Source organism: Pipra filicauda, unplaced genomic scaffold, assembly GCF_003945595.2.
Source record: "Pipra filicauda isolate LSUMZ 115617 unplaced genomic scaffold, ASM394559v2 scaffold144_size1929842_pilon, whole genome shotgun sequence".
NCBI classification, from domain to species: Eukaryota; Metazoa; Chordata; class Aves; order Passeriformes; family Pipridae; genus Pipra; species Pipra filicauda.
The window spans coordinates 1,014,196-1,027,587 of NW_024103929.1; the positions used below are offsets into that span (position 1 = coordinate 1,014,196).

General features: G+C 42.8%; 1 protein-coding gene across 1 annotated transcript in view; it reads right to left on the reverse strand.

Annotated features, from left to right (window-relative positions):
* Positions 1–13,392, reverse strand: part of HS1BP3 (HCLS1 binding protein 3) — a 51,937-nt gene that overhangs the window by 36,512 nt on the left and 2,033 nt on the right. The window contains exons 2-3 of the mRNA XM_027710197.2: positions 10,274–10,439; positions 862–1,069 (exon numbers count right to left, since the gene is read on the reverse strand). Of these exons, the coding sequence (XP_027565998.1) occupies positions 862–1,069; positions 10,274–10,439 (374 nt within the window). The remainder of the gene's footprint in view (positions 1–861; positions 1,070–10,273; positions 10,440–13,392) is intronic.

The window sequence follows — 13,392 nt, forward strand, 5'->3', positions numbered from 1 at the left end:
TTCAAAAGAACGCTGCCAGAGGAAAATAACCAAACCCAAACAAAAACCACTCCAAAACCTTATTAGCAAAAGGATTTTACCCAGCATTACACAGCTTTGCCCCCCTTGACTTTAGGAAGCTGCCAGTTTCACAGAACTTCTAATGAGGCCACACCTGACACTTTTTGCAAAATGGGCTGTTCACACTTGTTAGCACCTTGCAATTTCACTTTCTTAAAACTAACACTCCACTAAGAATCCTGCACAGCACTGGGCTGGAGTATTCCCTGCTCAGCAGCTTTCAGCTGAATTAGAAGCAGAGAGCCCATATGTTCCATTCATTCTGTGACTCCCTTCTATCCCCAAGGGACATAAGAAAGAAACTATATGAATCACTGGAAAAGGTAACAAGACAAAAAAACCCAAAACAACAGAGGGCCAGAGAATGTGTTTAGCTAATAAAGAATCTGTCTTTTATTTAAATTTTTCTCAGAGTCAATAATTTGCATGAAAAACAGAAAAAACATGAAAGAGTTGCTCACTAAGGGAGACCTGTCCCTTTAGTGTCCATCTCTCCACTGACAATATATGATTATTTAGCCTTCTAGAGTTACATGTTCTAATTCACAGCAGGAAATCAGAGACAGGACAGCACAGTGCTTGCTTTGAAGGTATCTATCAACACCTCAGAATGAGGCATGTGTCCAAACAGAGGAGGGGAAAACACTGGCAAAGACAACTATGCAGCACTGTAAATGATGCACATGAGGATATTTTCCATGACAGCCTCTATTCTGGCATTCTCTAGTTTTTGACTACCTGAGACAAATGCCTTCATCAAGCACATTCATGGGAGAGGGGACACTCACATCTTTTAGTTACCTAAAAATTCCAGTAACTCAGGACTCGTTGCTAGATCCGCGTCTTTCGAGATGGATTTCATGATATCATTGAACATAGCTCTTCGTTCACAGATGTCAGATTCCCCCACGAAGAGAACTTTTCTAGGCAAGAGTGGAAGAGAAGCCTGTGGATATCGTGCTGTCAGCCTCTGGTAGAGCTCCTCTATCTCGCTGTACTTCTTGGAAACCTGCAATGAAATGTGCTGCCTGGGTATGTTTCTTTACAGGGGAGACAGGAGCAGCAAAGCAGCAGTTTAAGTGCTGTGAAACATTAACCATGGAAACTGAAGTGGAAAAACATGTATTAGCAAGGAGCTTTCCATACAGCCCAGTCAAAGCCTGTTATGTATCCAGTGAATCCCCAAGCATTGTTGCTGGTCTTCTAGTTCTGTTATTAAAATCTACTGCCTAATGGAATGGGAGTTCATTGCCAGATACCTAGCATCCATTTGTCTCACTCATCAGTGAAATACTGGGGGGGTCACTGCTCCAGATACTTTTCTACCATCAGAAATCCTTGTCCACTAAAAGTGATGCTCAGTCCCGAGAGATAGGAAGAAAAGCCCTGCCAGGTAAGTATGTGATGGAGAAAGCTACCCGAGCCTTTCCACCATTAAGCCAGACGTCCCATTTCTCATTCCTTGTGTACAGTGCCCTTTGGCTGTTTAGGCCTAAAAAACTGGCATATTTGCTGCCCTGCAGAGCGCATAACACAGAAACCTAAGGGCAAAGACCTCAGCTGATCCCTGACTATTCAGTTTATCCATGAGAAAATAAAACCCAACAACTTGGCCACAGCCTACAGGTTCTCATACAAGGAGAAGATGCCAACAGTGAACGGAGTCATTCCTCCTGCACACAAAGACAGGAAGCCTGAGGAGAAATAAGGCTCAAGATACTACAAGGAAAGCAACAGCTATGGGAATGTTGGGTTAGAAAAGGTGTGGCTACTATGTCACATTAGGTTTTAAATTCAGTACCTTAAAAAAAACAATACACAAAACTCACACAACAAACAAAACACTATCTTTAAGTGATGTTACAGATGCAAAGGAGACTGACTCTCATGCTGTGTGGTATTACACAAATAATATATTCATCAAGGCCTTCTATGCTCCCATAATCTATGTATGTGTTTTAATGAATACAGAGATGAAAATAAACAATCCAAAAACCTAGTGCTAGTAGAGTGCATACAGCCCAGGTCCTCTACTAGGGCCCAGCTCTTACTCTCCTGTAACATGTTGGTGAACTCTAGTGAAGTGAATCCTCATTAATACTGCAATGTGTGCAGTATTGCATTTACTGAGATGGATATAGAGAGACTCAAGCACCACATTTTGGGATGGCAGAAGGCAGAGTTCTTCCACCAGATGATAAAAGAAAGTGATAAAAGAAAGTCAACCTAACAAAAAGCACAAAAGTAGAAGGGAAATTAATTATAGATTAATGCAGAATCCCTAAACGGCATCTATGCCAGCAAACTAAATAGGAGCAGGCATATTCTCAGGCACTGGAACCTGAGAGTGTCTACTAGAAACCTTAATAGTGTCTACGGGAACCTGACGACGCCTGGAATAGTTTAAAGGTAGCACTCCCCCAGATAACTTGTCAGCCCGAGGTTTGGCCTGGTGCAGGGACTCCACAGGAGCCAGTTTGGGTACTGACACCCCCTGCAGATGGGTCAGAGTTTCATACCACAGATGAGCCAGACTGTGAGAGCTGCCCTCCAGGCCAGAGAAGAGGCCCTGACATTACCAGACACACCTCGACTAGTTTACTAAATCAGATTTAGGCATAAAGAGCAATAACCACCTCAGCTTTCACACTTCCCTGCCTTTCACAGTAATTATCAACCAAGCTGGCTGATTTGAAAAGCGTTTGTGTTTCAGCTGTACAATGTTCACTGTGGGTTCAGTGTCCAGCCACCAAAGGCAGGCAGCCCTGTAACAAAGACCTGAAGGAGAAAACCCAACTCGAGCCCTCAGGAGAATGAAAAACAAGTATTTTAGACTTGTCTCCTGAAAGCAGTGAAGGTGTCAGTACCACTGTGGTCCACATGCAGGATCTGAAACACAATTCACCAGCCAAGCACTAAAGTGAGGGCAATAGAGGATGTTCCAGAATACAGCAATCCTCCCTTCAAAAGATACCCCAAAAAGAGTGAGGAAAGCAATTCCAGAATTCTGAACTGCTGTAGTTTGCTAGGTCCCAGTAGCACTCTGAAGAGGGTATGACAGCAGAGCCTCTCCCAACAATGCCACATAAGCACAAATGTAAGGGCAGTGAGGAATTTACTAGTACTTTTTCAGAAGAATAAACACTATTACCCTCCACCCAGGAAAAAAAATTGAGTCAGATTTGTGAAAAACATTTAACGTCTAATTAATTTCAATAATAAATACCAAATTAATGTCTGAAAGCATTACAAGACAGCAGCCAATCAAGATTATGCCAAAAGTTTTAAAATAGTCTTAGCACTAAGCTGAGATACACAAACTTATTTCTTTCCCCACTTAATTTTCATTCCTTCTCTATTAAACTCTGTAAATTATTCATAAATCTCAATTTATGTCTAATTACACCACTGAACCTAAAGCAAATGCACATCCTAATTGAGCCTTTGTGGGACTGCGTGGGCTTTGAACAACACCAGCAACCGTACACACGACACAGCATACCAAGTGTGACAGCACTATATCCAAAGCATACTAATGTGCTTCCCCAAAGCCTGCACCACACCATGCAGGCCAATATCCAGCAGTGCCGGGATGCCCTCTGCTGGAATAACCCACAGTACCAGTGAGACGTCAAAACTTCAGCCGAAACCATTCCCCACTTACCTAAGCCCAGTGCTGGCCCCTGCAAGCCCTGCCAGCTGAGGCTCCTTGCCCGCTGCTCCTGTGCCTCAAACCGCGGCACCACTGGCTCCTCAACACCTTTGCTCAACACTGCTGTCAGCTTTTCCTTGGGTTTGGTGCTGGAAATGCAGCAGTAAGGCTGGCTGAGCCCAACAACCTCAGACTGATGCATTTAGAATCACAGAATAATTTGGGTTCTAAAGATCATCTAGTTCCATGGGCAGGGACACCTTCCCTAGACCAGGTTGCTCAGAGCCCCATCCAGCCTGGCCTTGAACACTTCCAAAAATGGGGCATTCACAGCTTCTCTGGGCAACCTGTGCCAGTGCCTCAACACCTTCACAGTAAAGACTTTTTTCCTTTTATCTAATCTAAACCTTCCCTCCTTCAGCTTAAGTTCATTCCCCCTTGTCCTATCACTCCAAGCCCTTGCAGAAGTCCCTCTCCAGCTCTCTTGTAGCCCCCTTAGGTACTGGAAGGGGCTCTAAGGTGTCCCCAGAACCTTCTCTTCTCCAGGCTGAACAATTCCAGCTCTCTCAGCCTCTGTCCACAAGAGAGGTGTCCCAGTCCTACAACCACTTTGGTACCACCTCTGGATCTGATCCAACAGGTCTTTCCTGTCCTCAGGACCCCAGGCCCAGATGCAGCAGCACAGAGGCAATGCAGGGGCCTTCTGAAGTGCTGGCCAAGTTCCATGGGGTGTATTTTCTCAGGTCAAGTCCCACACATCACCCAGAGCATTCTCACACCTTTCCAGTCAGGCACCACTGCTCTGCCGTGACAATTTCGTACCCTTTGAATTTGACATCCTCTGCCAATTTTACAGGAGAAAGGCATATCAGCACGTAAACAAAATCAAATCTTGCTTTTTCTGGTTATCACTCACAACCCTTTGAAAATAGTTGATGGATCATATGGCCCAAAATGTCAGGATAAAAATAAACATTGCTCTAAACCCCATTTTATCAATCCAATTAAGTAAACAAAGTCCCATTTGATTAATATTAAAATATTTTCCTTCTGTTGCCTGTAAATCCTCCAGGTTATGATCCTGCAGTTATCCTCCCCCCCTCCATGCCTCTAACTGAACTCTGTGAACACTGTGGAGCTAAACCTCCACCACCTGTAAGTCAGCCTGAATGTATACACTTCAAGGAGTTCTGTCAAGTCACAGTATCAAAGGCTCAATCTACTTCACTTCAAAAGAGTTAATCATGCAAATACAGCAAAGCATGTGCCTATTTGCCAGGTCAAGACCATATTTGCCTGTAACAATTAACATCCAACACAGAACTTAAAGAGAGACAGCGATGGGCTGAATATTTTTTTTTTTCACCAGGAACAAATAAAGTTGAATGTGATCAAATATAGCTGGAAGGTTAAGAAAACCACCAAGAAGTTCAAAGTGAAAGCCTGAATTTTGCTGCTAATCCCTCAAATCTCATGCATGTGCCTTGTCCCCCTTCTTCACAAGAACCTCATGCATGAAAGTACACACACCAGAACGCCTGTAGGATACGAGCCCAGGACTCTCAGTTGTGCCTAGAATTTGATCCCACTCAGTATTAATGGGATTTCATGTGCCCTTTCCCTTCAAAGCTCCTTTTAATGCCCCATTTCTGACCTCAAGCTTTTCTTCATATGCTTTGTATCTACTGCAAAAGTTTCAACAAAACGGAGATTTCAGAGCTAACTCGAACCCTTTGCCAGCCAATGCAACCCAGCCAAGAGCACTCTTGATTTTACAGTATTTCATGAAAAACATGACTATTGTGACATTCTTTTTACAAAGCCCACTTCTTAACACTGTCAGAAAATGGAGATCCAACAACACTATCCTTTAAAACAACCACTAGCTTTGGGTACAGGAATCAAAAGCGTCCCTTCTCCCAGACAGCACAACCCAAGTTTTCACTTGGACACTCCCAATTCAAGCCATACCAGAATTAATGTTGCTTGGTGACCCCATGGGTATGCATTACAGTAGATTTTAATTACATGACCACATGCTGTTCTCCCCATCTGTTTTGCCCAGCAGAAGAGCAAGCACTCAAATATTTCTTTTTAATCAACATGAATTCTTAATGGCTCCTGAACCCATCACTATGCTGAGCATTGATTTTTTTTTCAACCCCTCTCACATCACAGAGATTATAAAGTGAAGGAATTTATCTTCACAACACACCTGTATGGTCAGGAAAGAGCAACTCCAATGCACAGATTTTGAGGCCCACAAAGAGAAGGCCAACATATGCAAACAGGCAATGATGAAAACATAAATGAATACACACCCACATACTTATACTCCCTCATTTTATGAGAAGAGACAGTTCTATAGTAAATGCCTTCCTAAATTATGCTGTGCCTGTCAAACACCGGTAGTTATTTGTTCAGCTTTGAAAAAGAAAGAACTTGACTAACAAATGTAACTTGTAAAAAAGCATCAATTAAACTGGGTGCAGATAGAAAGAGAAGGCACTGAAGGCTGGGTGGATATTTAATAAGGTTGGGAAGACAGAGGTTAATTGCTAAAAAAGGTAAGATGTGGCTAGAAGAAATGTATGCAAGAAAAACAAAAACTTCTCTTCTTCTCACAGAAAATTGCAGATCCATAGGCAGTAATTAAATATCACCCTGGCAGCAGTACCAAAGAGAAAACAAATTTCCCTCTTTTGATGGGGCAAGAGTATTCTGACCTTTGAAAGAAATGCAGCTGACTTTTCCTTCAATTACCAATTATAACCTCAAGGTTAAGCAGTTCTACAACTCATTTGCCCTATTTTACAATTAGCATTCTTTAAAATTAAAAGATCTCTCCAGTTTCTAAGAATTTAGATCGTAAAGTCATCACAAAAGCTAATTTCTTCTTCTGTTAATGTTTCACAAACGTTTCCATTAGAAATGCTATGGTACTGATTTTGCATAGTCACATAAAGGCTGGAGAACAGGGAACTCTGGATTGTTTAGACCCACAAGTCTAGTAAAGGCTCCACAGGTCAAATCTGGAATATCTATTTGATGTTCATCTGGTTTTGGTCACAGGCCCTTAATATATCTCGATCTTGACAGGATGAGAGGACATAGCTTCAAGCTGCACCAGAGGAGGTCCAGGTTGCACATCAGAAGGAATTTCTTTATGAAAAGGGTTGTTAAACATTGGAATAGACTGTCCACAGGGAGGTGGTGGAGTCACCATCCCTGGAGGTGTTCAAGAAATGACTGGATGAGGCACTTACCGACCAAGTGGTGATTGGTCAAAGGTTGGACTCGATGACCTTAGAGGTCTTTTCCAGCCTAAATGATTCTGCGATTCGATCCAGTGTGGCCCAAACAGCATACCACAGACCACAGCTAGCTTAGAGGGTGCTTGTGCCTTGCTCACCATCATTTTCCAGGGACAACAGAAGCGCTCGTGGAACAGCAAACGCGGGTCCGCCCCTCGCTGCTGCCACCTGGTGCCGGACAGGGAGCGAGGCCGGCACCGCCACAGGGAAGGGAGAATGGTCGGACAGGGAAAATCCACTCACCTGATGCTTCAGGGGGAGGCAGAAGGGGAGGAGGAGCTCTCAAAACACAGACCTGGCTCCCGAGGTGACCAAAATTGGACTAACGTATGCAGAGCCAGTGAAAATCCTACCACGCCTGCCTGTCGTCTCTAACCTACCTGCCACCTCAGCACTGTGAGGCTCCTTCCTCTAACCTTTCATATCTAGCAGCTTCAACAAAAGCAAAAAAAAAAAAAAAGTCACCTCTCCCATCCTGCTCCAGAGCGTGCACACAGTAGTTTCTTTTTGCTCCTTCAGGTGTCTCATCTCACTCTGCTTTCTGATATAAATTTGATATGTTAGATCTGCTGCCCAGTGTACCCTCATTCTTCTCTACTGTTCTCCAGCCCCCTGGTTCTCTTACACTTCACCTGCAAGTCCCTGGGAAAGGGTGGTGGTTCTTGTTTGTCCTGGTACAGCATCCAGCAGAGCAGATAATCACTGCAGACACTGTGGGTGCAACTCACCTCTCCTGGAAGCACAGGGTTGAGACTTGTCTCCAGCTTAAGCAAACTGCCTACATGCAGGAGGTGCCCCAGCCCTCATGACAGACAGATACAGTCCCTACACTTTGGCAATATGTCACTGAAATTCAACTCACCTGAATACAGGCAGCTAGTGTTACCTTGGATGATGCCCTGTATCTCACCTCACTCTGTTCCAGGGCAGTGCTAATGCCTTTATGCCCCCTGTCACACCTGCCAGCCCTGTGCACATACCTCAGATAATTTAGAGTTTCTCAAATGGTACCAGCCGTGTATGTTATGCAAAGTGGGTTCCTCCACACCACAGATGCTCAGTTACATTCTTCCCAATAGCACTGCCCTGACTGGGATGGGAGTTTAGAAATCCACCAAATGCAGACACCTAATCATAGAGAGCGGATTTTTCTGCCTAGAGACAGGCATCCCATGGCATCCAAGGGGCTTGTGTGGGGCAGGCAAATAACACACAAGATCTATGGGAGACCCACAACCTTCTGAAGTTCGGGTGGAAAATCCCAGGGCACCTTTGACTGCACACATAATTTGTGTGCAACTCTACTGACCCTTAAGCATTTCAGCCTGGAGTTGAAGCCCCCTGCTGCAGCTGTCTAAAATATAGATGCTTTCCCTTTATGGTCAAAGAAGAGAGACATTTCCAGAGGATGAGTCACCTCATTCCCCTTCTCCCCACTGACCATAAAAGCAAGGACAGTCTCAGATTAAAATATCCAGCTTAGAGAGATAAGTTAGGACAGGTGAATCCCCCTGTTCCTTCCAGTAACACATACAGATAAAACTCATTGGAATGAATTGATGCAAAGCATCCATCCTCCAACCTCCCAGCTCATGGTTTTAAATTACTCTCACAAAACAAACTGTATATCAGATTCAGTCAGCTGAAAAAAATGTAACTGCTGAGATAAATGTTATTCCTGCCAGGTTCCACCAGTTTTCTTGTTCACGAAGAATGAAATATCAGGAGGTCTAACCAGAGGAAAAATCAGGAAGGTTCATTTCACTTGAGTGCTAAAAATCCTCCTAGAGAGAGCAGACATGGGAACAGACAATTCCAGCAAGCAGGGGGGCCACAGTAGAAAGTTTGTTTATCCTCTTTATAGACAATCTGATTTTATCAACTTATTCTTAAGTTAAGTAAAATGAATTTAGATGACAATAGCACAGTTTAACACCTCTGGATTAGTCAGATCCTTTTTTGCACAGAGCTGTGTGGGAATATTACATAACATAAACAGGCATTGCTGCATAAAAAAAGGCAACTGCACATCCCCTTCTCCCATCTGCCCATGCCTGGCCCTTCCCCTGTCTTAAAACAAACTTTAATGGGGCTGTGCAACTCACAGGCTCAAGAAATATGTGTAACTCTGTACTGAATAACAACCCCCCAAACACCCATTTTTAGCCAGGACCAGTTCCTCAGCTGACGTTATGGAACAGCCACATGACACTGGCACACAAAAGGAAACACTGAGGGAGTGAGAACAAGCAGTCAGGGACCAGGAGGGAGAACAGAACAGACTTACGCCAGCACTGCTGCTCTTACCATAAAGTTATATATAGCATAAGGTGTGGAATAAATGAATGAGCTCTCCTTATCATGCATCTCTTTACAACACTGACAGATGTTTATCTGCAAATCACACTGTGTAAATAACCATTTATCAACTATCTTCTATGGAGTGTGAGTTACACTACAAGTAATGGTCCACCAGGTAACCACACACTCACATCACTGTGACATTACAGTTACTGCCAAAACATCTGAAAAGAGCACATGTTCACAGCATGCAGCAAAATGGGTCCCTTTATAGTTAATGGACAGAGAAATGCACTTCTTGGGAGCGGTTCAGCAGGTCGCTAAAGAAGATCAAATAAAACATACCCTAAATGCACCTTTTTCCATCAACTTAATAGACAGTCCCAGGTGAAACAGCTTAAGTGGATGTGCATATGTTATAGATGAGATTAATTTCACCTGGTTTAAGTCATGTGCTGTGTTTTCAAACCTCTACTCTGCAGGTATAATGACAAAGACAATCCAACTCAATAACGTTTTATATGGACGCTTCCTTGTAAAACTCTCTTACTAAGGATTTTAAAAGCCATGCCAAGGCTAATATATCCATTCAAATAAGCTATTATATATTTATTTCAAGTTTATGTACCAAGTCCAAGAGCTTGGAAGAAGACAATTTTGTAGCAGGACTTATAAAAAGCTTAATTGGTTTCTATTTGTTGACCCATAATGCCAAATGCCTTTAAGGCAACAACAGTCATTATTGCTTTGAGCTCCTGGAATAAAGAGTTCAACTAATACATGTAGAATACTCCTACTGCAGAAATAATACAGACTGTGTTGTGCTACCAAGGACCTTGACCCAGAGAGGCTGTGATTGATGATAAAGTATCTGCTACATCAGGACAAAAATAATCAAAGCTGATTAAGAAAGTGGTCACCAACACAGCTCTGATTAAATACTTACCATAAACTGAACTACATCTTCAGGCTTGTGCTTTGCTGATTTGAAGGCAGCCAGTCGTGTGACGACGACGATGTGATACTCCACGTGGCCAGACATCATCTTCCCACGGATTTCCTGGTATTCTGGCACTGACAAATCCAACCCCGTGTGTGTATTCTGAATTTGCCTAAGGGAAGAAAATACATGCAGAGTTCAGGCATTGGCACAAAGACTTTTAACTGACCCTCTCCAAGGATCCAGTTCAAAGCACAAGAAAGTCAGTGCAAAGACTCCCACTGCAACAGGACACCAGACAGACCCTGCCCAAACACTGCTCCTACTCTGCATCAGGACAAATTTAGACATGGCTTGCTTCCTATCCATGACTTTCCATCCCAAAGCACCTGCCACTGGCCACTGCAGGCAAAATGTCAGAAGCACAGCATTTCTGCAAAGAGAAGATGTGGATTTCTTCAGAACAGGACTTCACTCACAGGAGTAGAAAATGCTCTTACTCAGCAGGGCAAGTAAGAAGATCCCATGATCTCTCATCTCAGTTTGTTTTGAGGCAAAGGTCTCTTCATCACAACTCATGCCAAGCCCTATCCAACTCTCCTCTGTCTAAGGACATTCCCAGGAATGGCAGCAACAATAAGCTAAAAGGGGCCACAAAAGGAAGAAGGAGTTTGCTGGAGCACAGGAACCACTTGAGGTTTGTGAAGAGGCAACAAGGGAACTAGATAAAAGCCTGGAACGCAAAGGAAGCTGCTGGAGCAGACTGATGGGCCAAGCATAGTTTCCATCTGCGAAGGTCATTGAGGAAAATTAGACAAACATCTATCAGGACTGAGCAAGTTAAAGGAGGACATGATCCCTTGGAGCTGCCAAACACCTAAGGGTGCACCAGCTAAAACATCTCAGCTTTCCCACAGAAAATCTTACTGGAAACAAAACTACCTGTCCTTTCATACCCAGTTAAATAGACAATCACAGCATTAACCTCTGAATGTTGCCAACGGTCAGAACCACCCAGAAAGTCAGAACGTCTCCTTTTGGGAGGAAAATGCAACAGAGGAGCTGCTGCAGCAGTTTACTCAATGCATTTTCTTCTCCTGCCAGCTTCAGACCCACGGAACCAGGGTGTCACCTTTCCCTAGATTCCCATCTGAGGAATTATCTATGGTATTTTTGTAAGAGGAATGCCAGAACTGTATTATATTTCTCACTCATCAGGAGTAAGACCAAGCAGTTGCTGTTGGGGCACAAAACAGTGTTTCCCATGTGTGAATGCTTTTTAGTGAAATCAGAAGGGATCATTTAAAAAAAAACAAACTAGAATCATTAAAAATTTTTTCTGCCTTTTTTAACCTTAACTATATGGGGAATATCAAGTCCCATCTTCCATGGACTTCTGTTGATTGCAGAGGTGTCTTATGGAATTTACTTCTTTCTTTAGCAAGTTTAGATTCCTTAACACAGGCACCTTTCACCTGAGGATGCACGATGCATAGAACTTAAAATATAGTTTCAAGAGGTTTAAACAATCTAGTTTCAAATAAAGTTTCAAAAAACTCCTCTCATCATGTTAAAACTTGACCAGTTCTTTTGAAACTTGAGCTTTCCCAAGAAGACAACCTCTGAATCTCCAATGCAAAACTTTAATAAAAAGCACTTCAAAGAGAGTATCTTGAGAGTTCTTGATAAATAGGACAACAACCAACAAGGGTACAGTCCCAAATTTTGTACCCAATCCATGTTTAAAACATTAGGACTTTAACAACAGCTCTACCATCGCTCACATTTTATAGTATTTACCTCAATGCGCTATTCTGTCTGCTCTGATTCTGTTCTCATTTTCTGCCAAAATGCTGACTCAAAGGGCACCTGCCAGTAAAATCAGCTGGATATGGAGTTTTTTAGAATAGACCTGCAGCAGAGGAAATGCTCTCCAGATGTGTCGTCACTCAGAAGTTGTGCCTGCAGCTTAGGCAGCAAAAGGGTTTGTCTGCTGGTACTCAGGAATAACATAGGGAATAGCTTGAGTCACCAGTCCTGGAGATATTTAAAGGTCATATAGATGTGGCACTTGGGGACATGGTTTAGTAGTGGACGAGGCAGTCCTGGGTTAATGGATGGACTTGATGATCTTAAAGGTCTTTTCCAAACTAAATGACTATAATTCTACTTCTGTTAACACAGAGTATAAATAGCAAATTAACCTGCTTTTCTCCTTATGTAAATAAAACAAATAACCAGCAGTGAACCATCCTCCCTGAGTGGTTCTCACTCAGCTGAAAACATACAGATATTCCGAGATGACACAACAACTTCACCTTAAGAGGTGTTGCCTCAGAGAGCCCTAAAAATGTCACGAACCTAATAAGTACTTTATCTATACCCCGGGTTTCTTTTAAAGTTGTTAAAAGTCTGACATAAAGTGACTGTAATGGGAAGCAATTAGAGGGAGGGGCAATAGCTACATTTTTGTTTGTTTGCTTTAGGCCTTATGATCACTTTCATTACCATCTCTTACAGGAACCCCCCCCCTATTACCTCTTCAACAGCAACAGGATTTTTTTTAAATATAAAAATGATTCTAAACAGAAATCAACAGGGAGGCTGTGACAGACAGTGTACTCTCCAAAGTGCTCACTGGTTTTTGTAATGCCTTCATTTCAAAATAAGCAGCCTCAGTGTTTTAATTCATTAAATACTGCTATTATTGTTCAAACAGAAACAGCACCTGCAAATCCCAAGACAGAACATAGTTTCATTGCATTTTTCACATAAAACACAATTATTTTTACACTTGTTCCTTTAAAAAAAAGCAACAAAAGGAGAAAGCTGGTTGTTTAAATTGGACACACAGGTTTATTGCTTCTACTCCTTATTTAAATCTAGCTTGTTTATCCCCAAGTTACACTTTTGTCTACAATACCGATGGTTCAGGGGAGACCTGGGCACATGGCTAACCTTCCTAAGACGAAATCACTTCACCTGAATACAAGGAGACCATTCATACCAGTAACACTGTGTTTGCACAATCAGATCATGAGGGGCTGGCAAGGGACAGAGGAAGTGGAACTTATGTAAGGGTCAGCTGAACAGAGCAGCTTCCACAGCTCATGGAAGAGACAGTT